The sequence below is a fragment of the Panthera leo genome, chromosome C1, assembly GCF_018350215.1.
Source record: "Panthera leo isolate Ple1 chromosome C1, P.leo_Ple1_pat1.1, whole genome shotgun sequence".
Lineage (NCBI taxonomy): Eukaryota > Metazoa > Chordata > Mammalia > Carnivora > Felidae > Panthera > Panthera leo.
In genome coordinates, this window is record NC_056686.1 from 142,131,484 (window position 1) to 142,159,182 (window position 27,699).

The 27,699-nt window shown below is 39.4% G+C and overlaps 1 protein-coding gene across 7 annotated transcripts in view; it reads left to right on the plus strand.

The window, feature by feature from the left end:
• The window catches only part of FMNL2 (formin like 2), a 314,655-nt gene that overhangs the window by 175,105 nt on the left and 111,851 nt on the right, over window positions 1–27,699 (plus strand). For all 7 annotated transcript variants that reach the window (XR_006205486.1, XM_042948778.1, XM_042948774.1 and 4 more), the window contains exon 2: window positions 8,742–8,825. Coding sequence is in view for 6 of the 7 variants with exons in the window: in XM_042948778.1 (XP_042804712.1) it covers window positions 8,742–8,825 (84 nt within the window). In the remaining variant the exon portion in view is untranslated. The remainder of the gene's footprint in view (window positions 1–8,741; window positions 8,826–27,699) is intronic.

Sequence of the window (27,699 nt, forward strand, 5' to 3'; positions counted from 1 at the left end):
TTGATGATAATGGCCTTGCAATTAAATAGAAACACTATAAATATATATACGTGTGTGTGTGTATAACAATACTTGTTTATTCCCATTTGCAAAGGGCAGTGAAAGTGTGACTGATTTAAAGCACTAGACAATTTACATGAGGATTTGGGAAGTTTTTTGTGTTAGTGTTTACTGGTAAAAACAGAATTTTCTAGAGATTCGTAATTTTGCAAATAAAATGAGTTGTTCTGTGAATACAAAGCCCTGAGTCAAGGAGGAATGATGGAGACAATGGCAAGTGCTGGTACTTATTATGATAGAAAACCTGTGTAGTTGGGATAAGACAGAGGCTTACGAAAGCAGAATAATTATTCAAGCATTGTAGTCATATTCCTTAAACTGCCGATGATAATAAGAGTAACACTATCTAATATATATTGAGTACTTAGCATGTACAGGATTTTTTGCTAAATACTTGACCTGCATTATGTGATTTATTTTTCTAGAATATACACGTATGTGTGTTCACACACACACACACACACACACACACACACACACACACACAGTAGATGTAAGTGGGCCTCCTTTCATGATAATGGAAAAAGAGAAGCAGTCACAGAGCACCTGGGAGGTGGCTCAGTAGGTCAAGCATCTGAGTCTTGATTTTGGCTCAGGTCATGATTGCATAGTCATGGGATCAAGCCCCAAGTTGGGCTCTGCGATGAGTATGGAGCCTGCTTGAGGTTCTCTCTCTCCCTCTGCCCTTCTCCCACATGTACACACACACTCTCACTCTCTCTAAAATTAAAAAACAGTAATAGTCCTATTGGCCTGGATTCCAGGTTCTAGTACTGATAATAACCACTTACATGAATGTGGACCTTGCCTTTAGTTTTTTGAGAGTGTGTGGTTACCTATAAGAGACAGAATAGGACTAAAATACTACAAGCTTCCCTTCTAGCCCCATACTTACTATAAAAATGCTGTGGAAGAGTTATTTGTATTTAGTTCAGTCCTTAGAAGAAAGCCTTCCAAGAAAACAGGTGTAACTAAAATCATGAATGGGAGGTTAGAGGTAGGTCTCATTGTCCCAGTTCCCCAGAAAGGACTGCTTTCTAGTCACATTTTATTTTGAAGATGAAATTAGATGAGGGAGCAGGCTGATTTCTCCTGTTGTAGGCTTTTCTGGCTGCAGCAAATGATATTAATACCCTCAGTGATTAAATACAAATAAAGTGGCAGTGAAAGATGTCTGACTGATGATTCCTTGTGGAGACTGTTGGGCTGACTGCCTGAGTCCTGTGCCAGGAAAGATGCTGAATGTATTTTAGCAACATCCTCTAGGCTAGGAGGATGCTGAAATTTACGGTGTCAGGTAGCTGCTTGGAACTGGAAGGAAATGGTTTGGAGGTTGGCTGAGTAGAGGTGCCGGCCATGTGTTGAATTTGCAGCCTCCCTCTGCTGCCCTAAGGTGTTGCAGTTTTAAAGTGAACTCATGGGACAATTGGTACATTACTTAGTGATGCACAGAGAAACCCTTTATCTTGAGGACCCCAAAGGCTTGCTTTTCCTAGATATTTCTTGGGCTGATGGATTCTCACTGCCTATCAAGTAAAGTTGAAATTCTATGCTCTCATGTCGAGGACCTGGCCTTTCTAACTCACACTATCCCCTCCTTACCCTCTGGTTTATTCTGTATAGTGCACAGTCCTCTGCCTTTTCCTACATTTGTATGTCTGGTCACTCTCTCCCTTCACCTAAAGTAGTGAGAATAATAAGATCTAACTTATTTAGTGTCTTCCATGTACACTTTGTGCTATATGTGTTATCCAACTTAATTTTTCTCAGACTCTATGAGGCAGGTAGTTCATTATTACCGTTGTCACCATGGCTTCTCGTGGTGATCACCACTAATCTTCAGGGAGTTGAGGTTCCGTTTAAGTAATGTACCCAAGATTACAGTATTAACGAGTAGTGCAGTTAAGATGACGACCCAGGTGGCCTATCTCCAGAGGCCAAATATTAAAAACCATATTATGCCATAAAATGCCCTTCTTTACTGCCCTCCTCACACATCTAAGCCCAGTCATTTTCCTTTAACAAAATGACAAAAAGCATCAAATCAAATGAAAAAGGTTTGATTATATTATGTAACCAGTTCTGTTTTGTATTAGTGTTCTCATCTTGCCTTGTGCTTCTCTGAAGCCCGAGTTTACCTCATATTTGTATCTCGACCTTTGTTTTTTTTTTTTCTTTTTAAATTTTTTTTAACGTTTTATTTCTTTTTGAGACAGAGAGAGACAGAGCATGAATGGGGGAGGGGCAGAGACAGAGGGAGACACAGAATCAGAAGCAGGCTCCAGGCTCTGAGCAATCAGCCCAGAGCCCGACGCGGGGCTCGAACTCACGGACCGCGAGATCGTGACCTGAGCTGAAGTCGGATGCTTAACCGACTGAGCCACCCAGGCACCCCGACCTTTGTTTGGTTTTTATTGGGGCTTATTAAGTGTTTCCTGAGTTGCTAGAGTACCTGGCTACCTGTAGATTTGACCAACTAACCCTTTTGGGGGATTCTAGCTCATGTTTTTTAAAGATATTGAAGACATGTTAAAATACCAGTATTTTGGAATGTCTGGGTGGCTCAGTCAGTTAAGTGTCTGACTTGAGGCCGTGATCTCACAGTTTGTGGGTTCAAGCCCCACATCAGGCTCTGCACGGACAGTGCGGAGCCTGCTTGAGATTCTCTTATCTCTCCCCTCTCTCTGCCCCTCCCTGACTTGCACTCTCTCTCTCAAAATAAATAAAAAAATCCTAGTATATGCTCGAAAATATTAATAGCTTAAATAATGTGCATTTTCATCTTAACTTTATATGTTTATGATCAAGTCTCTGGATATTCAAGTAGAATTCTTGGATTGTTTCGTTGAGACAGGTCATGATATAGAAACACTTAAGTGTCATGGGAAGGGGGTGATCATACAGACATACTCTTCTGAGTCCTGGCTTTGTCACCTATCTCCTGCAGGGAAGAGTTACTTAATCTCCTTGTCCTTCAGTTTTCTTCTGTGTTAAGTGGAGAAGATAATACCTACTTGTCAGGATTATAAAGCAGATTAAATTGGCTAATGCATGCAGAGAGCCAGAGTGCCTGAGAGACCATCAGTAAATGGTACATCTTGTTGTTTTTAACCCTCAGCTTTGATTCTGACCTTCTATTTTAAATGACAGTTACTGGCTTCTTCAATTCGTGACTTTCATTTTCATTTGCTTTTGATTCAAATTGTGTGGCCTATGATCACCAATAATAAGTGGTAGAGTCACAGTTATAATCGAGCCAGTACAACTCCAGAGCCCAACTAATAAATCCCTGCCCCATACTGTCTCCTTCGATCCCAGTCCAGCCTGTGCTGCCCAGTCATTTATGGCAATCCATCCCAATTCCTGCCCGTTTTTTTTTTGGAGGAAAAGGTAATGGTTCTGGGGATGGGGAAATGAGGAGTTACTTGCATATAGAGCTTCAGTTTTGTAAGATGAAAGAGTTCTAGAGATCAGCACTAAATATAGTTCATACCTCTGAACTGTGGTTGGAATGTGGTTGGAAGGGCAAATTTTATATTAGGTGTATGTATGTTTTTACTGAAAATTAAAAAAAATAATTGTTCCTTCTTTTCAGTTCCCCTGAAACTTCTGTACCTTTTATTGCTTAAGAACGCCTGAGCTGTTTCTCCTGTGACATGCTTTTCCTCGCTTCCATAGGAGACACTGCTTGTGAAGTCCATGTTCCTTTGTTTTTCTCTATGCAGGTGGTTATGGAATAAAAGAGCTTCTGTTTTTGAATCTGGTGACTTAATACTTGAAAGTTTTAATTTAGAGATTATGAGAACAAAGGTGTATTATGGTTACATAAGATGTATTTGGTAGGGCTCACTTTCACTACTGTGTGTCTGCATATCACTGTGGGTTTCTCAACATGAGCCTCAAGGATATCAGGGAAAAAGAAGGATGTTGTGCAAGTTTTTCAGTGTTCCTATGAACCTAACATAAGAGCTGATGTCAGAAAGTTATATTCCTAGGACATGGGTTTATTAGGTTCAGAATGATTTGGGTACCTTCATTCTGTCTGTAAGTATGACTTCAGATGTATAGACTGTCATAGACTCTTTTTAACCATAATTAATGTCTCCATCGTTATTTTCCTTTGATTTCTCAAAAGGTTTTAAGATGTAAAGCCCACTTAAAAATAATATAAAATAGCAGAGTTAAGCAGAAAACCAGAATATAGACGATAAATGTAACTACAACTTGCAGTAGATAAATTGTTACAGTAGATGTTGATCTGAATTTACTGGCAATAAAAACAAAACAAAATGAAGTTCTGGTCCCATGATTTATTTTGTGTAGCAGAAGAATGCCTACAACATGATTTTTCTTTTTAGGGAATTGTCACCAGAGTTGACCTTGAAGATTTTTTTCCCCATGAATTCTTGTTTGTAGGATAATTACTAATGAGTAATAGACATTATCATTGAGGTTTTATAATGAACAGAAGCACTCTTTAGTGTATAGACTTTAATAGCTGAAGCATAAATCCTCTGTCAGGGAAGATATTTTCAGACTGAACGGTATTACTGAGTTAGGTTGCATTTCATTTATTTAGCAACCTGCCTAGTGCTTACTATTTGCTATATTTTGTGCTAGACACTGGGGATTAATGGGAGAAATTGTCCTTGAAGCACTTAGTCCAGTGGGGAATTGAGGTGGGCAAACAGATTATTATAGTGTGCGAATTGCTGTAATGGAGACATGTGTACCAGGCCGTTGGAGCCCAAGAGGGTATGTCGTCTTGGAATTGTTGGGGGAAGGTTCTGATGATACATGGTATTTGAGCTGATTCTTAAAAGTTTGCATGGTTGAAAGGAAGGAAAGCGACATGTCCGTACAGAAAAATGTTCTTGGATGCTCTAATTTATTTTAGCTAGGAACGTGTATGATTGAGAAATAATTAACAGCCACTAAACTTTTCAACTCAAATATCATATGTCTTCAGTGGATGCTTGGCATGTACTTGAGTGCAGCAACTTCATGATTAAAATCTCTTCTATTCCTAGAGTGCAAATATTCTGGCTCATGGTCAAAGCCCAGTAAATACTGGATGGATAGATGGATGAAAGGAAGAAGAGAATCCTATGTCACAGATAACACAAAGTATGGATGAGGTAGAGTTGTCCAAACATTTAGCTTGAACTATAGAGTCCTGCCTTGTGCAATGCAAAAGTAATGAGATCGTTCTAAAAAAGTTTTAAGGGCAGTTATTACCAGCTAATCACAACATCCTTGGACTCTAGCCAGGCCTCTGTGGAGTGTCTGCTTTTGAATAGAGCTGCTGCTACTTGGTCCCTGTAGAATTATTAAGATGTGCACTGTATGCCTCAGCAGTTCTGAGGACTGACCCGTGGAAGAGGTTGTTTCAGATGCATGGTGAATGATTACCAAGTGCAGTACTGGTTTTGATGTGTTGACGCTGAGCATCTTTTCCAGATAGTAACTAGTCAGCAAGCTCAAAAACACTTATCATGACTCTTCTCATTCAGAAAGATGTAGACCTTTTTCTCGACCTTCAGAATCATGTGTTTACTTGTTGCCTGACTGTTCTTCAGGATGTGTCAGAGCTATCTCAGACCTAAAAGGGGTCACTTAGAAGTCTTCTTCTTCACCACTTCCTCTAGACCTGTGCTGCCTTTTATGGTATGCTCCTTTCATTAAATGGACAGACCATTCATCTGGTGACTCAGGGTAGAAGCATAATATTAATTTGTGACATCTTCCCTTAGCCTTTATATCTAATCAAACAATTGCAGTTAATATTTTTGACATCTATCCACCTTACTTCATTTGAGTCATTGGCCTTGTCCAAGCCACAATCATACCTTTGAACTGTTGGTCTCTGCTTCCACTTTGGCTGTTTCTAATCAGTTCTCCACATACACATAGGATCGTTACTGTGAAACGTAACGCGCTTATATTGTCTTATACTTATGAGTCTTCAATGGTTTGCTGTTGTACTGTAGATAAAATAAAAGGTATTTATCCTGGCCTACGTGGCTGGGCATGATACACCCTTAACTTGGCTCTCCAGCTTTATCTTCCCCTCATTCCCTCTCTTACTCTGTTTCCACTCACAATGACTGTCTTTTGGCTTTTTGATGTGCCAGGCTGCTTCCTGACTTAGTGTCTTTTCCCCATTTCCTCTCCCCAGTATGCTGTTGTCCACTCTTGACCTGGCTCAGTCCTTCTCATTTTTTGTTAAATTAATTGTTACTGTTTCCTGAGGGGTCTTTTCAGATGGACCATTCTAAAGTGCCCTATGATAATCTCTGTCAAGACTTAACAGAGTTTAAGAAGATGAGTTCGTTTCATTTGTATCTCCCCCACCATGCTATGATGCTTGGTGGGGACCATATCTGTTTGGTTCCCCAGTGCACCATGCAATACAGAGCTTGCATAAGGCTGATGCTTCAGAAACATTTGTTGAATGAAAGACTGTTCCATTAAAACAAAAGTTGATTTAGATAGAAAGGCAACAACAGGGACTCCATCTAACTCCCGTAGCAGTGTTTGCAAATTGATTCTACTTGAGTGTCTGGTAGAGTACTAACAGAAAGTCAGTTATTACCGTGTTGCCTTGCTGAAAAGAAAAGGTGCATTTTTAGTGTTTATTTTTGGGAGCCTGACAGACTCAATTTAGGTTTTGTGGTGCTCATGCAAAGCTGTACAACTAGGAGCAAGTTAACCAAGTTCTCTGAGGTCTACTTTCCCATACATAAATTGGGGAAATTTATGTCTAATGAGCTTGTTGCAAAGATTTGTATGAGCTTATGTGAAGTGCTTCATACAGTGCCTGACACCTTGGAGGAGTTCAGGCCTTCTTTTTCTTATCCCCTTTATATCTCAAGAGATTAATAAGGACTCAGAAAAACTCATTTAACTTACCTCATAATCTTACTGTTTTTATTTAATGCATAATTACACCCAAGAGTATTTATGTGGGGGTCAAAATCAGTTTAGGGGGAAATAATCCATCTCTAGGGTACAAATAAGCAATGAAGGACTGGTTATTTAATGGTCAATAACATTGGTTCCCCTCAGAAAGGTAGACATGGAATTCTTCTTTGTCTTGTCCCAAGGGTGGTTCTTTAACCTTGTAAAGCTGTAATTACGCATAAATACAAGTAGTTATTTTTCTTTCTAGTTCAAGGAGATATTCTATGGAGATAGGTGATAGGAAAACATTTCCCCACTTTAGATATTTCTATGGAGAAGCCTTGGCAATACCATTGCAAACTTTGAAGTCCAAAACTCTTCTGTATATGTTATCAGCTTTGGGGGCAATTGAAAATTGTAGTATTCTGTTGGATTGGACTCAAATTAGTAGGTGGTCTACATCTACCATTTCCTTAGGCATCCCACTCTGGATGCCAAATTGAGCTTAAAGGAAAATGCTTGACTTATATCTTCAAAATTATAAAAGTTAATTCTCTATCATTAAGTCAGAGTAACTCACCCATCCTTGCCTCTATTAAATGTATTCCACTGAATGATATGAGACCGTAACTGTGGCACGTTGAATTGCTTCTCTATAGGCCATATTTTTCAGAGAGCTAGGGGCTCTAGCATTAAAAGTTGAAGACCTTTGGATGTGTCTACTCAAATGCTGACCCAGGCAAGGATCTGCATTGTTAATTTAGGGATACGTATGATTTAGAGCATTGTTATGAGGGGATACATAGACAGTTAAGACGTAAAACATTAATTGACTACTTAGCTCAATTTAGAGCATGGAAACTTTAGGGAGGCCAAAGGAGCGGATATGAATTCCTTCTGGAGCTCTCTCACTCTGCCCTGTTCTGTGGCCAAAGATCTCACCTCAGACCCAAGCCAAGTATCTTGAAAAAGTTTGTAATTGGTCATTTGGGATATTGGACTAAAAACATGTGAATGTGGGCACAAATCCATGACCAACACTGCAAGAGGTGTGCTGTATTGACAGAAGGAGGTCTGTATGAGTTCCGATGTCTAGACATCTCCTTGAGCTCGTGGTCAGTGTCTCACTGCAAACCCAGCTTCATAACCAATATAGCTAACCCGAGAATCATGGTTGCTAATGTTAACACACGTCCTGAAGGAGGACATTCATCTCCCAGAGGTAACAAAAGCCACTCGCACGGTTTTCAGTTTTTTCTCTTTCTTTTTTTCTTTTTTAACGTGCTCTTTTACTTAAAATAATCTATGAAAGTAAACATTGGTGTTGTCTGTCAATGGTTCTGGTCATTGAGTTGTTTTTTTGTGTTTGCCTTTTTTTTTTTTTTTTTTTTTTTTTTTTTGGTGTTTTCTGTTGTGTGTCGGGTGGGGCTGCGGCGCTTTAAAAGGAAATTGGGGTCATATGTTCTCAATGACTGAGTAGAGTGGGAGCATACTATTAAATGAAGACATAATGCATTATTTTTGGTGAAATGCAAGTCTGATAGTTGAAAGCAGACCACCTCAGATCTCCTAGCATAGGACTTCAGGGATTCTCTAGTCCATTAAACTGATTTGATGTTTAAATGACTTCTGTAGGTGTTTTGGTTTAATTAGATGCTAGGAATTGTGTAGAAGTCCTGAAAGACCCACTATTGTATTCTTTGGTCTGCCTGTGAGTTAGCCACCCATTAGCAGCCTGCTGTGGAATGTGACCTATCTCTTTCCTTTTCTTTTTACAGAATGCTATGAACCTACCCCCTGACAAAGCCAGGTTACTGCGGCAGTACGATAATGAGAAAAAGTGGGAGCTGATTTGTGATCAGGTAAGACACAGTGATGCTTTTATCAAGAAACAATAAAAGAAGAAAAATCAATTTCCTCTCTAAATACTGTAGATTGTTTCTATGATATGCATGGATTTCTGTTTTGTGACTCGTTGCCTTCATATTTCTTATGACCAAAGGTAAAGCTAGGTGCCTTTCTTTTCCTTTTTCTTTCTCTTCCTCTTTTTCTTTTTCCTTTTTCCTTTCCTTATTTATTTTTATTATTTTTGAGAGAGAGAGAGAGGGAGGGAAAATCCCATGCAGGCTCCACTCTGTTAGGGTAGAGCTGGAAGTGGGGTTTGTGCTCACCCAAAGCGGGGCTCCAGCTCACAAACCTTGAGATGATGACATGAGCCGAAGTCGGGTGTATGACCAACTTAGCCACTTAGGCGTCCCAGTAGATTTTCTTCCTAAGAGCTTTGTATTTAATTTTCAAAGCAGTCGTATGCATTCATATCCCTATTTGACAGATGGGGAAAACAGAGGGAAAAAAAAAATCATTGCTGAAGGTGACCTAGCTGTTTAATGGTAAAATGGCCTAGGTGGTCCGATTCTGGAAAACGTGCAGATTCAGGGAGTTGTATGCTTACCCACTGCTCTTGGCTCCCTTCCTCACAAAGTGCTCAAGTATATGAATGAGCTACTGAGCAATAAATAAAAACCACAGGTTGTATCTGTTTCTCTGGCTTGCAGTTTGGTAGGCTTTCCTGAGAGAGGGGGGTGGCGGTGGGGAGAGAGAGAGAGAAAGAGAGAGAGAGGAAGGAAGGCAGGTGGTTGTAACTTAGGTACCAAGCCTTGCCTGCCCACATTATCACTATGGTGAACTGCTATGTTAGATTAACCATCAGTAATTTAGAAAATTGTAGCAGCAGAAAGCTTTTAGTCACATATGGGTAACCCATTGGTGTGTCACACACCTAAACATCATTTCTCCTGTTTATATTTGTGAGGAGAAAGGTAAAAACTATGAGCTTAAAGCATTCATATGGTAAATGTCAGATATCGATGTTTATTGGTGGAATGTTTGTCTTGTTATCTACATGGACCATGTCAGATATTTATATTTGGTACCTAACCTATATCTATCTATGTTACCTAACCTCATGGCCTCTCAAAATGTATTTGCTTTTAAAATTCCATTTGTATGGTGGGGTGCCAGGCTGGCTTAGTCAGTAGAGCATGCAACTCTTGATCTCAGGGTTATGAGTTCAAGTCCCATGTTGGGTGTAGAGATTACTTAAAAATAAAATGTAAAAAAAAAATTCCATTTGTATGAAATGTCCTGAATAGAAAAATCCATAGAGAAAATAGACTACTGATTGTCATGAACTGGAAGGGAGAAGGGAGTGGCTATTCATGGGTGCGCAATTGTTTCTGTGTTTTCTGTTTTTGTTTTGTTTGGGTGTGATGGAAATGACACCAAGTTACTTGGTGGCGGGAATTATATTGTGGTGATAGTTGCATTGCCTTGCAAATAGAGTAAAATTGTACACCTCTTTAAGAGTGTGCATTTTATGGTGTGTGAGTTATATCTCAAATAAAAATATATTTGCTTTTGCAACAATCAAAGATAGGCTAAAAAGAGGGGAGGAGAATTTAAGAGAAATAACAATGTGTGTGTGGATCTTTTTGGGTCTTGATAAGAACAAACTAACTATAAAAAGACTTTTTTAAAGAAAATTGGAGAGTTTCTCCAAAGAAATTAGCAGATGATTCTAAGAAATTGTTGACTTGGTTAGGTTTGATTTTGGCATTGTGGTTGTATAAAGAATCTATCTTTATTTTTAAAGAAATGTGTCCTGATGTAGGAATGGAATATGACTGGAATATGGATATAAAATACTTCAGCAAAGGAAAAGAAAAAAGGATTAAAATAAGGAAATGTGGGAAATTCTTGATGATTGTTCAGTCATGGTGTTGGGATATGTTGGGGTCTATTAAACTCTCAAATTACGTGTATATTTGAAAATTTACAACATAAAATTAAAAAGTAAAGTATTTGTTTACATAATCTTCATTTTTTCCTCAGTTGTAAAATGTAGTTAGTGCTAACATTTTAAAGGAGGCAGCTCATTCGGTTAGGCATCTGATTCTTGATTTCAGCTCAGGTTGTGAGATCGAGCCCTGAATTGGGCTCTGTGCTGAGTGTGGAGCCTGCTTGGGATTGTCTTCCTCTGTCCCTCTCCTATGTGCATGCTTGCTCTTCCTCTCTCTCTCTCAAAAGTAAAAATAAATTTTAAAAAATTGGGAGAAAAAAGGGGGGGACACCTGGCTGTCTCAGTCAACAAGAGCATGAGACTCTTAATTTCAGGGTCCTGAGTTCAAGCCCCACATTGAGTCCCACAACTAATATTTTGAAATTATTTTGAAGATTGGAGGCAATATATGTACAATACGTACATATATGGGCTAACATTTGCCACACTGTAGGTGCTTCATGAATGGTGTTGCTGCTTCTGCTGCTTCTGAGGGGCCCACATATTAAATACTGGTACCATTATTATTTTTTGTAATCAACTTGTCTTCAAAAGATTCAAGGAAATTTACTGTATCGAATCTATCATCCTATATTACCTAAATATGCTTGATGGTTTGCATGCATGTTTGGTGCTATCAGCAAAAGCCATAGCTATAGATTTTCAGTCCAGGAAAATACCATGGCAAACCTTGTGTCTTATTTGTGAAGTTTTAAAACAGTGGCTGTAGTGTGTTGTCATTGATATCTGGCACGTATACTTTGTCCCCAAACACTATATGGAATCCAAATACGAATTTTATTTCTTTGTGAGCAAATAGTACAGATACATTATTATCGTAAGATACGTGTTATAGGCAAAGTGTGCAGGGTGCACAAAGTGAAATGGGAGTATTACAGACATTTTATTCCAAAAGAAGTATGTGACCAAGAATATTGGGGGGCTAATGGAGAAGTTATTTCACGTTTCAGTTCCATGAAAAATTGTCACGTGGACAATATGAGTCATGGAACTGGTCATGTTTCTCCTTTTTTTTTTTTTTCTTTCCTTTGCTGCTGGATTGCTCAGAGCCAAATTTGTGTCCTGCCCTTACCAAGTACACGTACCTTAGTGTTAAGCTTTTTGTTCACCAGCCTCATGTGTGGCTTCATCTAATGTTTTCTGGCCACATTATCCCTCCACACTGATTTCTTCCCTTAAAAACAACCTTGTAAGGAGTCCTAAACTTTCATAAGTTATCTTTTTGAACAAGATGAACGTAAAATATGATGGGATTACTGGTGAACAAAAATTATATTGCTCTTGATTGCAAAGTTTCTCCATGCTGTGGACATTGAGCAAATTGGTGCATTGAATATAATGTTTTTCTCTGAAGAAGCAAATAGGAAGGGTCCAGATAAAATACTTTATCATGATTTGGCCTAGGAAAGACCATCAAATTGGATATAATTCATCAACCTTTTTATACTTTCCTAGTTGTGTTAGTCTGTCACTTTGTTTTCTGTGTTGAAATATGCCCCCCCCACCGCGCCCCCAACCAAGAATGAGTTACTCAAGGGCATGGGCCTTGCATCATTTTTTTGTGTATCTCTAGTACCGTGCTTAGTGCCTGAAGCATAATCACTGCTTACTGAAAGTATGCTGAGTGAAAGAAAGAATAGCTAAATGATATGTTTGAGAGACGGTGGAGAAGAAAGAGGAGGCGGAAGAGAGAAGGTTGGTGGGAGAGGTGGCCTAGAAGTAATGGTTTGCTGTTTCTGTTTACCCTTTGCACCTTCCTCTCCCTGCTGGTGTAATCTGCTTGTGATAAATGAAACTAAACATCACTGCCCAATTCTCAGAGCTCCTTAGAAGTGGGAAGGGTGCCTGCCCTAGATCTGAAGGAGTCTGTATGGGCATTTCTGCAAGGACACTCTGTGTCCACCTACCCATGGTCAGCTGGAAGTCCAGCTCCTAATTCTAGGAGCAAAATAAACATTTTAAAAAAATGTGTATTCGTTTATTTTTGAGAGAGAGAGAGAATGTTCATGCATGTACACAAGCAGGGGAGGGGCAGAGAGACAGGGAGACAGGATTCAAAGCAGGCTGTATGCTGTCAGCATGCAGAGCCTGACTCAGGGCTCGAACTCGGGAACTGTGACATCATGACCTGAGCTGAAGTTGGCTTAACTGACTGAGCCACCCAGGTGCCACCAAAATAAACATTTTTCAAAATAAACATTTTTAAATCCCCAAAGCTGTGTGTGGTAACAGTGTTCTGGTGGTGTCCCATAGTCCTTTCCTAGATGACTCCATAAATATAAAGTTGACCTGAACTTCTAGCGGGTCTCAGCGGTTAAAGTAGCTTAAGAGAACTGTGTAACTCTGGTCCCGGTGGGGCTACGGAAGCCGAAGGAAGAGAGACTTCCTTGCTGGATTTTGGGTAGTGTGAAGCGCATTCCAGAGAACGTATTTCTCTGTTGGAGTAAGTGGGCAGGGTTCCCATGAGGGTTTCAATTTGAGGACACTGAGGCACGTTTTTGATAGCTTGAGGTGACCATGTGAGAATAAAAAGCCGGAAATGTTAGGGTGCTCTGACAACTGCCGATGAAAACCCAGAAGCTGCGTAGCAATGAGGGAGCTCTTTCAGTGGGCTCTACACCTACGAGGAGAGAAATCCCCTTGCTCTCGCTCCTGCCTCAGTTTTCAATGCTCCCTCAATGCAGACCCTGACTGTACTGTTTGGGACTTGGGGTCCTGGCTACTTTCCAAAGCTTAGAGTAAAGGCTGCATTTCAGGAACTTTAGGATCTCAGATGAACCCAAGACTTTCAGGTCATTGTGTCTGGAAGGGTTGGTAGAAGGGTTGCATTTATTTCAAGCCTTTTTTTTTTTTTCTACTGGAAAAGTTAGCATACACTTGTCCAAACAAAAGTATCTGTATTGGAGCATATGAAGTAAAGTGAAAAGACCTTTTGCTTTTCCCACCTGTTCTCGAATCAGTGATGAAACTGAGGTTTAAGAGCATTAATGACAAGGCCAACCCCAAGGCCCCCCTGGGCTCATTAGTGACATGAGAACACCGATTTCCAAACTCCAGCCATGAGTCCTTTGACTTAGTCCCTTTTACACTAGGGACCCAGACACGGTTCATGGAAGTGAAACTTGCACTTAGGTAAGTAGCTCCTGTGACTTGTCAGGGGATTTTCTTGGAGGAGTGGGGCTTAGTTCCTAAATGTGCCTCTGCTTAGTGATTAAGTGGAAGTGGTTAGTCAAGAATTCAGGACGTTGCAGATGACTAATGCTGATGGGTGTAGATTCCATGAATGTGTAATGCAGTCCTGAAATGTTAGCGGTGCCACACCTGGGCTTGGTTAGAAACTTGCCCTGTGGCTTTGCCAGTGTCGGTGGCATGATGTGTGAGTTATGGGGGTGGTTTGGCATGGCTCGACCTTGCCCCCTAATGGCTGGCGCTTGTTTTGCATGGTAGCCTTAGTGAGAGATGGGGGTCTCCCCCTTCCTTCACTTGTATGGGATGATATGAGAGAAGGAGGTTAAAACCAACAAAAACAAAGGTGAGAGTGAAGAGGTGGCAGGAAATTATACCCACTTAGAGTCAGCTTCCTGTGTTAAGTACTTCAGGGAGGTTGGATTTCAGCCCTCAGGGCTTGGCAGGCAGCCTGATCAGGAAAGGGGAAAGCCCTGCTGCCACTCAGCCGGAGCAGAGCGGAGTCAGGCCAGTGGCACTGAGATATCCACTACAGCAAGAGTTGCTTTTTTGTCTTTTTTCAGCACAGCTGACCGACGTCATTTGAATATATTTAGTCATGAAGAATACAATTGTTTTTAAACCTTCCATTTGTATTTCCTAATACTGTTTCTTTCAGAAGACAAGAAAGTTACTCATTGGATAACTTGTATTGGTAGTTAAGCCAATTTGCTGCTAGAATATGATTTACTAAAAAATTAGAGAGCAATATATTGCTGATTTTTTTTTTTTTTTTTTTTTTTTTTTTTTTTTTACGTTCATGTTGTTGTAAGCTAGCTAGAGCTCTTGTCTGCCAGGTAAGCAAATATTACTAGATATGGATAAGTTAATTACTGTGGACCATCAGATTCTAGGTGATAAGGGCTTGTCCTTGGAGTGAGGGGTGATAAATGAATAGTAACATTGGTAGGAACAGGTTATATAGCCCATTTGAGTGTTGATGGCTGCCATGGTAGTCCTTTGAGCAAGCCTATGGATGGTGTATAGACAGTGAGAAAGGAAGGGAAAGATAGTGATGTAGCAGTAGCCTTCTTGCTCTACTGTCCCTGCTCCTTGCTCCCAGACTCCAGACTTCATCTGCCCTCAGCCCCTATCCCCAAGTTCCAGGCTTTGATTCTACATTTAGCCACACTAACTTCATTGTGGCTTTACCAGCTGTTGGGTTTAGCAGACAGCCATTTCTCCACCCGCTGCCCCTAATTCAGTCATCTGCCTAGCTGATGTTTTTACTATATTTAATATTGTTTGACGTTAAAATTGTTTGAATTTTTACCATATTTCCCTAACTGGAATGTTGAAATGCTATCTAATTTTAAATCATGACTAGGTTTTTGCAATCTGTGCAATCCTTTTAAAATTCTCTTTCAAACCCTTAGTTGTCTGTTGTCATTTTGATATGTGGCCTTCCTCCTCGATGTGATCTTTGTTTTGGCTCTGCAGTAGTGGATTTTTTGTTTGGTATTTTGTTTTGTAGTTTTATCTTGTTAGAAAATACAGTGTGCATCTTATAAAAGTGAGAATTTTCTCTTACAGCCAATAACGTCACAAATAAAACGAATAATTCCTTAAGACTCTGTATTGCCCAGTTCGTATTTCCCAATTTTCTGTAATGTTCTCTTCATATGGTTTGTTCATATGAGGATCTAGTTCCGCATCGATCACACGTTCCATCTGGCTATGCTTGAAATCTCCTTGAATCTAGAACGTGATGCCCTATAGTGAAGAAACGAGGCAAGCTGTCTTGTAGAGTGTTTTGTTTCCTGCACTTACCCAACTATTTCTTAGAGACGCCTGAACTCCTGAATTTTCTGTTAACCAGAAGTTAGAGGTTAGTGGTAAAGGCATGATAGGTTGATGCTGAATATCTTTTTCTAGAACATCATAGGAGACAAATGATGTCTCATCATTAGATAGTACTGGTCTGTCCTATAATTTTCTTTTTTCCCTTGAGCCTAAAGGAATCTGTGGTATGTTGCTTTCACACGGTATATGTGTCTGGATACCTACCAGCCTTGTGCCAGGTGGGTGTAAAACCAACTGATACCTTATGCTGCATCGCTTTCTGGAGGAATTGCACAAAGGTGATTTTATAATTTCATTTCCCTCCTGTGGTAAGCCAGCAACTAGAGCCTTCAGCTGGGTTTTGGTTTACCCTGGAATGTAATTATGCCTAGAATTCTTTCCTTCCCTTTGCCATTTTTCAAAGTAAAGATTTAGTTGAAAAGATACCTCAAAAGGTGGCAAATGAGTTCCCTCTGGCTTTCTGTTAAGAGTATCCTTGTGAACTCGGATTTTCATAGTCCGTGTACTTCAGCCAATACAATATTATTTTGAAGCTCGTGTTATCAGTACTTTGATGTATGAGGACACTTTCATACTGGTTCCTGTGCCCTTTTGATGTGACTCTGTTAGGTCTTGAGAGCTTGTTTTACAAGCTTTGTACTTTACAAGTGCAAAACCCATCTCTTAGGCTTAACTTGTACCTTCCTTGTCCTGGACCTAGAATAAGATGTTTCTCTAAGGAGCCCTATTTTTTTTAGTGTGGGGTGATATTAGAGGGAAAAACATGAGAGCCTAGACCTTCAAAATATATGTAATAATTATGAGTTCATATTGATATTTCCAAGTCAATTTGAAATATTAATTTACTTAATTTCTTTGATTTTATAATTATCACTTTTATATTGAATTGTTGGAATCATAACATAAATTTGTGTTTTCTGTAATGTAAAAAATGTTTTAAAATAACATACCGATATCCTTACTAACCAAAATATTAGTTACTAAAATTACTGAGTGGATACTTTTTTTTTTTTTTTTTTGCAGTTTCGTGTCCCTACAATGTATCCTATCAAAGATGCAGGAAGTACTCTGATTTAAGTCACTTGATAGAGATACCTTCTCTGTTATTAACTTCCAGTTAAAGTGACAAAAAGATGCTGTGTTAGTTTTCTGTGGCTGCCATAACACATCACTACAAACTTTGTGGCTTAAAGAAGCAGAAAAGTATTCTGTTGCAGTTCTAGAGAGGACAGAAGTCCAAACTCAAGTTGTCAGCTGGATCATGTTCCCACCAAAGCTCCAGGGGAGAATCCTTCCTTGCCTCTCCCAGCTCTTAGGCATTCCTTGGCATGTGGCTGAATGTCTCCAGTCTCTGCCTCCATCTTTACATGGCCTTCCTTTTTTTCTCCCCTTATTTACTCCTCTTCTGTGTCTTATAGGGACATTTATTATTGGATTGAAGGCCCACCTGGGTAGGCTAGGATGCTCACATTTCAAGGGCCTTAACTTTATTACATCTGCAAAGACCCTTTTTCCAAATACAGTTGCATTCACTTGTTTGGGGTTAGCGCCTAGACCTATCTTTCTGCAGGCCACAATTCAAACAGCTACATATACCACGATGTGTGATGATTTGCATAATCTTGTCATTCATATAACAATCCAAGTTGGTGCGGTTGACCTTCAGGGGTTACATTCTACACAGTTAATCACAGACCCAGGTGAAGGTGTTTTCAACATAGAGCTTCAGCTTTGCCTTGAGGTTGTCTCCAATCAAAGGAAGAACAAACAAGCAGGTGCATACCTGGGAGGTTTCCCAAACCAGGCTTGGAAGTAGCCTGAGTCATGTGCAGTTTTACTTCATTGGCCAGACCTGCAAAGGAGAATGAGAACTGTAGGCTGGCTAAATATTTGCACCAAGAGAAAAATGCTTAGTAAAAGCAGGTCTCTGCCGTGGTTATCAATTTTGCTAGTCTGATAGTTTCACTTGTCTTAGGCTATGTTTAGTATTAAAACTTGCTTTTATTGATGTATTCAGTAACTTATTCATTGAATACGTATTTAATGGTAAAGAGAAGGGAATGAAGAGAGAAAACCGCGAGAGTATGGATCTGAGCTTTCCCAAAACAGGTGCCTCATGTAATACTTTCAGTCTGGAAAATCATTTGTGTCGAATGGTTTCTGGTATCAAAATAAATTGGTTCTGAGTTCCAGCAGTGTGCCGGACATGAACTGGCTATGGGACATGTCTTTTTGTCAGATTTAAAACAAACAAATGAACGAACCAACAAATTTTATCTTCGGGCGGTCTTCTGCTTGAGATTTTAAAGGGACTGTGTTCCTTATTGTGAAGTCTCCAAATCTGAAGAAAGGTACTGAGTTAGCCACTGTTAAAAAGAATGCAAGTTTTAGGATGCCTGAGTGGCTCAGTCAGTTGAGTGCCCGACTCTTGATTTTGGCTCAGGTCGTGATTCCAGGGTTGTGGGATCGAGCTCCTGTCAGGCTCCAGCCCTGTGGCAGGCTCTGCACTGAGCATGGAGCTTGCTTAACTAAGTTTCTCTCTTTCCCTCTCTCCTTCTCTCCCTCTCTCCCTCTCTCCCTCTCTCCCTCTCTCCCTCCCTCCCTCCCTCTTCCTCTTCCTCCCCTCCCCCCCCCCAATTAAAAAAAAAGAAGCAGAAAGCAAGTTTCTTTTGGTTTACTTCCTGAAAACAAAGTTTCTCCTCCACTGAGATCGACTTTGGGTGTCTGATTCTAAACCACTGGTGAAGCAGTCAGGGGAGCAGATGCCAGTTCTCTGTTGAGTGGCCTCACATGTAGCGTCTCCAGAGTTGTGGAAAATTGAATCTGAACCTAGAAGGGAGTTTACATCTTTTCTGCTACCAGAGGTTCTCTTTATCCTAGGCTTTTTGTAGTGGGGAAAAAAGATGCTGGCCTATTTCATGGGATTAAGAAGGGGGGCAGAAAATAGAAGGTAGGAGGGGTGAGTTACTCCTTTTGAAACTAATCCTTTTTGGCAGCTTGTTATAAATGCTTGGTTAGAAGTGCTGTTCAACATCAACAGCCAAAATAAGAAACCCAGGGTGTTCCATCTGATTTCAAGCTTTTAGGTTATCTTCTGCCAGAATGAACATCATATTACCTGCCTTCCTGCCTGGTAATAAAAAGGAATTGTGAATCCTCCTCCCAACACCCCTTAAAATGACTTAGGTGCCCGAGTTGTCTCAGACAACTCCTTATGTTGTTTGAAGTGAACTTTGTTGTGTCAACATCTTTTGTAAACTTGGAAATGCCCTTCTAGGAACTGAAGAGTCATACAGGCAATTAAATAACGCATATGGGTAGGCTGAGGTTGACCTTTGACACCATCTTTTAGAAAATAATTTAAGTGACTTATTAATTAAGGTGCATTAGCCAAGAATTTCTACTAGGTAACGTAAACACTGCATTGTTCTAACACCTGAACGGTAACTCATAATGTCTGCTATGGAAATATGTGTGTGATCAACTTTCACAAGAAAAGAAAAGTGTGACCTAGCAAGTAGTTGAGCTGACCCTAAAAAAAAAAAAAAAAAAAAAGAAAGAAAGAAAGAAAAAAAAACAAAATTTCTGTATACTAAAAAGTACCATAATGGTTTGGAAAAGTTGTTTTTTGTTTTGTTTTATTTTGTTTTGTTTTGTTTTGTTTTGTTTTGTTTTGTTTTGTTTTAGTGCCAGTGGATGACCTTGATCACAGTGTGATTGTGGCTCTTTTTATCAATCCATTTGTTAATTAAAAGATTCATTGAGTATGTACTGAGAAGAAGGATGTGCTAGATGCTATGACCATAGTGCTTCAGAAAATTAAGTGCTAAATCTTTTTAAAAAAGGGGGGGAGGGGATTGAAAAAGGTAAGATACCATCTTAAAAGTAAATTTTGGAATGACTAGATATGTAACAGAACTTTCAGCCCATATGCTCTCTCCTACTCTTGTGTGTCATTCATGCGGATCTTGATGAACTTTTAACTAAGTGTTTTACTTATTTTTCAATATTTGTTTATTTTTGATAGTGGGGGAGGGTCAGAGAGAGAGAGGGAGACGGAGAATCCCAAGCAGGCTCCACACCATCAGCACAGAGCCTGATGTGGGGCTAGAACTCATGAACTGAGATCATGACCCAAGCCAAAATCAAGAGTTGGGTGCTTAACCGACTGAGACACCCAGGTGCCCCTTACGTGTTTTAAAAGAAGTTTTTTTTTGGAAGTCATGGGGGAATTGAGGTGTCTGTGGGTGTTTATCTCTGTTAGAGTAGTAAAACAGCATATTGATGATTTCACTGAAATACAGAAATATAAATTGGTTTTGATTTCTAATTAGACTTGGGTGCAGGGAGATAGGAAGAAAGTGAATTAGAAATAAGGCTCAGGTTGGGGTACCTGGGTGGCTCAGTCAGTTGGACGTCCGACTTTGGCTCAGGTCATGATCTCACAGTTCATGGGTTCGAGCCCTGCATTGGGCTCTGTGCTGACAGAGTCTGGAGCCTGCTTCAGATTCTGTGTCTCCCTCTGTCTCTGCCCCTCCCCTGCTTGTGCTCTGTCTCTGTCTCTCAAAAATAAATAAATGTTAAAGAAATATGGTTCAGGTTTTGTAAGGAATGGAGAGCTGTATTAAGGGGGTGGAGACTGCATATATTCTACGTCCACTTGGTGGACCAGACGATGCCTTGCAGTAGCATCTTCGGGTTCTAGAAATACCATCATTAGGGAGATGCTGGTTACCCTTAAGGCCACCACTAGTTATCTTCACAAGAGCCTTGACACAAATACTTGGCTTATATTTTCAGGTATAACTTTCCAAGTCCCACCTAAAACCCAGTGGACTGAACACTTGTAATAGATTGAGGACTATGTTCTATATCTATCACATTCAGCAAGTGTCCTCAACAGTGACCGGTTTCAGAGGAACTGCTTCTAGCTTCCACTCAGCCCAGCCTGTTCAAGCATTGTCTGAGAACTCGACCTAATGACTAAAAAAAAAAAAAAAAAAAAAAAAAAAAAAAAAAAGATTAATTTTGACCATATGATCACAGGTTGAAACTATTGTTGGCTTTAATCTTGTGATCTGAGGATGCCAAGAAAGACCTGAGGCTGATTATAGAGACATGAGGCTGGGTTTGTAGTGTTAAATTTGAAGTTATGGAAGATCTAAGGACAAACCATAAAATATCTAAGGGAAACTTGACTTTTAAGATTCAGTTTTCAGGTTGTTAGCACACATTGTTTGTTTTGTTTTGTTTTGTTTTTTGTTTTTTATCTTAGAAGGTAAATCCTGTATCTAGGAAACTGGGATATGTGGGGGGTGGGGAGGGGAGGGTTGGATGGAGATGGTGGATTAAATCTCATGAAATGACAGTGAAGATACAGTAATAGTTGGAGGTGTGGAGGTAATTGAGACCTAGGTGAAAAAAACTGTGACACAAATTCTAGAATTTTAAATTCTTTGAGTGATTTATGATGTAAATGTTTTGAAAAATGAAGAGGTTTATAGGACCCCCTCAGAGTGCTTTATTTCTTGCAAAAGTGTTAACTGATGAAGTTGATGGCATGTTTGCTTGTGGTTTTCTTTCTAGTTGGAGCAAGTAAAAAAACAAAATACCAAGAAAAACTTTTTAAAAGGAAAGCTGTGCTCGGTAATGAAGTAAATAAATGAATCTAAAGCAATTACTTTGAAATACTGTTTTTTGATCATCTTTACTGAGAGATCATCTTTACTGAGGTATAATTTACATATAGTAAAGTTCACCAGTTGTGTTTTCCAAAGTGGCTGTACCATTTTACATTCCATCCAACACTGTAATAGAGTTCCAGTTGTTCCAAATCCTTTACCAACCCTTGGATGTTGGCAGTCTTATTAATTCCACTCATTTTTATGGGTGTGTATATATATATATATATATATATATATATATATATATATATATATATATATATATAGTAACACGTCACTTTGGTTTTAGTGATACCTCACTTTGGTTTTAATTTGCATTTCCCTGATGATGTTGAGCATTTTTTTACATGCTTGTTTGTTATTTGTGTACCTTTGCTGAAGGATCTGTTCAGATCTTTTGCATATTTTTAAATATTGGATTGTTTTATTATTGAACTGTAGGTTAAAAAAATATATATGTTCTGGATACAAATCTTTATCGGACATATATCTTGGAAGTATATTCTCCTAGTTTATGTCTTGCCAATTTTCATAGTCCTAAAGTGTTTTTCAGGGACTAAAAGGTTTTCTGATGAAGCCGAATTTAGTTATCTTTTATTTAAGCGGTTCAAGTATTTTGTGGCTTGTCTAAGGAATCTTTGCCCAAACTCAGGTCACAAAGGTGATCTCTTCTATGTTTTCTTCTAGAAATTTTAAGGTTTTGTTTTTATGTTTGGGTCTGTGATCGATTTTGAGTTAATTTTGGTACATAGGATGAGGTAAGGCTGGAGATTCACTTTTTGTGCCCCCCCCCCCATATGTATATCCAGCTGTTTAAGTATCATTTGTGGAAAAGACTGTTCTTTTTTCATCAACTACCGTGGTATCTTTGTAAGACCAATTGACCACATGTTTGTGGTTCCTGTTTCTGTGCTCTCTGTTCTGTTCCATGGGTCTTTGTTTCTATCCTTTGTCAATATGGCAGTTTCGATTACTGTCTTTAAAATCAGGTAGTGTGAATTTTCCAACTTGGCTCTTCTGTAGAATTATTTTGGCTATTCTAATTCCTTTGCATTTTTATATAAAGTTGACTATTAACTTGTACATTTCTAAGAAAAACCCTCCAGGATTTTGACTGAGGTTGCATTGACTCTGTAGATGAATTTCAAGAGAACTGACATCATAACAGTATTGATTCTTCTGAATGATGAACATGGCATTGCTATTTATTTAAGTCTTCAGTATCTCACAGAAATGGTTTGAAGTCAGGTCTTGCATGTATTTCGCTATATTTATCCCTAAGTATATCATGATTTTTAGTGCTCTTGTAAGTGATAAATTAAAGAAAATAATTTACAACAGTCTTTTTCTTAGAGAAATACTATTTTTGAACAACCTCTTACTGCTTCATTGATACCCATGTAGACAAAGGTGGTTTACGGTACGTCATTGCATTTTCAAAATGATGTCCTGTACTTGAAAACTATCTTCACGGCTTCTGTACTGCAAACAGCAGCCTTGGGTAAATGTTGAAGTTTACTATTCTGAGCTTGGTTCTTCAGTCTAGTCCTAAAGTAAATGGAGGCAGGTGGTAAGGCATGATTAAGACCTAATGACTTGGCTTCCAATTTTCTGTCCTTAATGTTCTGTTCATAAGGATGCATTCCTTGCCTGTGTCAGATGCTTGTTGACTTCAGCGGAAGGCAGCTTCCTTCTCCTGGTCTTTCCACGCCATCTACTCTGAGGGTTCCCTTTTATAAATGATACCCTTTACAAATATTACAATTCACTCAATGCAGCACACACCTCTTGAGATTCTCAGAACCATGTAACTGTGTAACAATGTGGTTGTACACTGTTTAAATTGGGGCAAATGAAACTTCAGAGAATCCAATTAGTATAAACTGTAGGCAGAAATCCTTAACATAAGAGTTTGCCATTCTTGGATAAAGAAGTGAGATGTGTACACACACACACACACACACACACACACACACACACGCAAAATGGAATATTATTCAGCCATAAAAAAGAATGAAATCCTGGGGCCCCTGGGTGGCGCAGTCGGTTAAGCGTCTGACTTCAGCTGAGGTCACGATCTCACGGTCCGTGAGTTTGAGCCCCGTGTCGGGCTCTGGGCTGATGGCTCAGAGCCTGGAGCCTGCTTCCGATTCTGTGTGTCTCTCTCTCTCTGCCCCTCCCCCGTTCATGCTCTGTCTCTCTCTGTCTCAAAAATAAATAAACGTTAAAAAAAAAAAATTAAAAAAAAAAAAAGAATGAAATCCTGCCATTTACAATAACCTGGATAGAGCTAGAGAGTATTATGCTGAGCAAAAGAAGTCAGAGAAAGACAAATACCATGTGGTTTCACTCGTGGAATTCAAGAAACAAAACAGATGAGCAAAGGTGGGGGAAAGAAGGTAGGCAAACCAAGAAACAGACTCTTAACTATAGAGAACAAACTGGTGGTACCAGAGGAGAGGTGGGTGGGAGATGGGAGGAATAGGTGACAGGGATTAAGGAGGGCAGTTGTGATGAGCACTGGGTGTTCTATGCAAGTGTTGAATCACTGAGTTCTACTCCCCAAACTAGCGTTACACTGTATGTTAACTAAGTGGAATTTAAATAAAAACTTAGCAAACTTAAAAAAATTAAAATAGTTTGCCATTCTTTCAAATTCTTGAGTGATTGAGAAATATTAGTACTTTTATCTAAATCTTTAACTATCTAATGGTTTCTGCAAGAAATTAAAGGCCGCTGTTGCTTCCCCCCCCCCCCCCCCTTCAGGACCAAAACTTTACTTTTCTTTTCCTCCCCATGTTTTATTTGTATGATAAATGGTTAGCCCTGGACACTTTTAAAAGCGCTTCAATATGTGAATCCTGTTTGAGAAGGCATCCTTAAGTAAGGTTTCTGGAATATGTAGTATGTGGAAGAGAAAGGTTTTATTCTTCTCATTTTTCAGATGAAGAAACAATGAGGCTTGTCTATACTCCCCTGCAGTTTTTAGAGGAAGAGTACTCTCCAGGGATTTTGTAAAAGTTTCGTGAAATCATAGGTTGTAACTATAGTCTTATAATGTAACTCTGTATCTTTAAACATAACTGAAAACATTCCAAAGTCTTTGCCTAACAGGAATATGCACATTCTGTTTGTAGACCGAGTAAAGAGAGGGATTCAAGTATCCAAAGGAGGAACCACAATCTAAAGCAATTAATAAGCTTGACTGTACAGGGGAGCTATTTGGGGAATTTAAGACTGTGGATTTTTGAGTATCTGGTGGATTGTGTCAGGAGAATGTTTGCAATTGAACAAGCATCCTCGATTGTTTTAAATGCTAGTTTTTGGTAGTAAATATTGTAAGAAATGCCAGTCTAAAAGAAGGAAAAGCTTTGGCCCATGAGGGGAGAGAATGAAGATTATTTCTAAGGTTTTCCAGTATAAATCTAACCTTCCATCACTCTGTCCAGTTCTTACATCCTCAACTTACAACTCTGCTTAACACTGCTACATGTCCAGCGCAGTCAGGGTTCAATCTTTGCTTAGGACAACATGAGGTAATAAACTTTATTAGAAGTATGACCTTACTATCAAATTTAATTAAAACAATGTTTAAAGTGTGGAAAAAATGATGAACTATGAAAAGGATTAAATAAGTTCAATTAATATCATCTATTAAGGAATGAATTGTAGGATGTTTTGTTTAGAAAAGACCTGTTGAACTAGAAGAAACTTTTGCTAGTCTAAATAAAGGAAATTATTTGGAAAAGTCTCATTAAAAGTTATTTTCAGTCTGAGGGTTGTAATGGAACACTTGGAAAGTTGTCCTCTCCTCTCCGACCAGGAAAATGATTTCATATTCAGAGCTGAAGAATGCTTCAGGGCTCTCCAAGAAACTATGGCTGTGGAATGAATCTGACATTCTTATTTTTCAAGTTTAGTTTAGTGCAGAAATGGCCAGCTTTTAAAGTTGGCAGATGGAGAAAGAAGAGTTGTACAGTATTAACTGTATGTTGCTACACTATTTAAAACTCCTTATTAACTTCCTGTTGTCTCATATGTCTCTCATATGTCTCTTGTTGTCTTGTATGAGATGATTATTTGACATCCACCATTTTCTGTTCCAAGTTACATTTAGGTTCTTGTGCCATTATCTTTCATAAACTGTATTACTGGAACCCAGCTAAACCCATGATGTTACCAGCACATTTCCCATGCTTCTCTACTTTTGTTTCCTTGTACCCCCATCTGGAAAACTCCTCTGTCTCCTGCCTTTCACACTGACCCAGGGTATCTATATGCTGCCTGCCCTTTAAAACTCAATTCAAAAACCACTTTTTCCAGCGAAGTTCCTTTGATCTTCTCCGTTGGAAGAAGCCATACCTTTCTTTGAACTTCCAGAGGATCACATATGGCTCTTACGGTATTCAGGATTGTATTACAGCAATGTCTGTTGTGTCTCACAGATCAGATTTAATGCTTTGGAATGGAATTTGTTTCATTTTGTGTTAAAAAAAATTTTTTTTAATGTTTATTTATTTTTGAGAGAAATAGAGACAGAGACAGAGGATGAGCAGGGGAGGGGCAGAGAGAGAAGGAGACACAGAATCTGAGCTGTCAGCACAGAGCCCGACATGGGGCTCGAACTTGTGAACCATGAGATCATGACCTGAGCTGAGGTGGGATGCTTAACCAACTAAGCCACCCAGGCGCCCCTCATTTTGTGCTTTTTACGCAGTGTCTTGCATAATGTGTTTTGGATGAATGAAATAATAAAAGGATCAAAAAATTTTTTAAACTTGGTATTTTTCATGTTAGTGCCAGGAAAGAGAGACCTGCTTGTGATAGCAAGATTTAAGGTGTTCAGGGGCAGCGGCTTCCTTAGCAAAAAGTTTTCTTCCAGTGATAACCACAGGGACCCTTCTAAGTAGGAGTACAGCTGACACTCACTGCCTCTGGTAGCGGTTACACAAAATTAGAGTCTCAACTGGCCTTCTTAATCGTCTATAATTGTGAGTAGCTAGAGTCTTAATAGTTTTTCCTTATTTTCTCTAAATTGTCCTCTTTCTTCATACCCGTACTTTCTGTAGGTGCGAGAGTCTGATAGCCTGTCTGAAGTTCCAGAATTTGTTTTTGTCTTTTTGGGGGAACATGGAATATACATTTCCTTGGGGACTCTGGTACTCTTGATTTCTTGGGGGATGCTAGATCTCTTTGTGTAGACGTTGTTTTTAGTCGTATAAATGGTTGGCCCTGTGAGAGCTGAGGTGTTATGAGTTACCTTAGTCCTTCCTGCTTAGGAGCCTTGATTCAGATCTTGGCACCCCTCTGCAACCCCCCACGCCCACGCCATTGCACACACATACATACGTGTGCTATTTCTTGGCCTCTGCTGTACTTGGTAACTCATCTCTGTCTATAAACAATATTAAAAAAAATTTTTTTTTAAATGTTTGTTTATTCTTGAGAGACCGAGAGAGACAATGTGAGCAGGGGAATAGGCAGAGAGAGAGGGAGACACAAAATTCGAAGCAGACTCCAGGCTCTGAGCTGTCAGCACAGAGCCGGGCGCGGGACTTGAACTCACAAACCATGAGATCATAACCTGAGCCGAAGTCGGACACTTAACTGCCCAAGCTATCCAGATGCCCCTATATACAATATGAATATGGTATTTTATTATGGTCTTTTTTTCTGCCTGTGTACTCACGTTAGCATTATCCCTTTTAGAGGGTAAACCCCTTGAGGACTTGGATTATTCCTGTCAACAGAGCTCTGAAGAGCACTTAGCACCAAGCTAAATGCTGCAAATTAGTACACACTAATGGCAATGATAGTGATTGTAATTATGGCTCATTTAGAGACCACAGTTTGCTGACTCAGCCTTGGGAAAGGGAGCCCAACTATTTTCAGCTTCTGGGAAGAAAAATCATTCAAGCGTAGTGAGCTTATGTACGTAAAAGCAAAGTCCTTTAAATTTTCACTATCTAAAAATTACTGTAGGAGCAGAATAATAAAACATTAATAACGGCATAATGATGGTGACCTCTGATTCATCCCTAAGGGTGTTTAAGCAGTTTATGTAGCTCTGCTAATAGACTACCGAAATAGAGCCAATGACCCTGTGACAGTCCCCGACGTGGGGACAAACTCGGCAGTAAGTGTGTCCCCCCATGAGCCATTCAT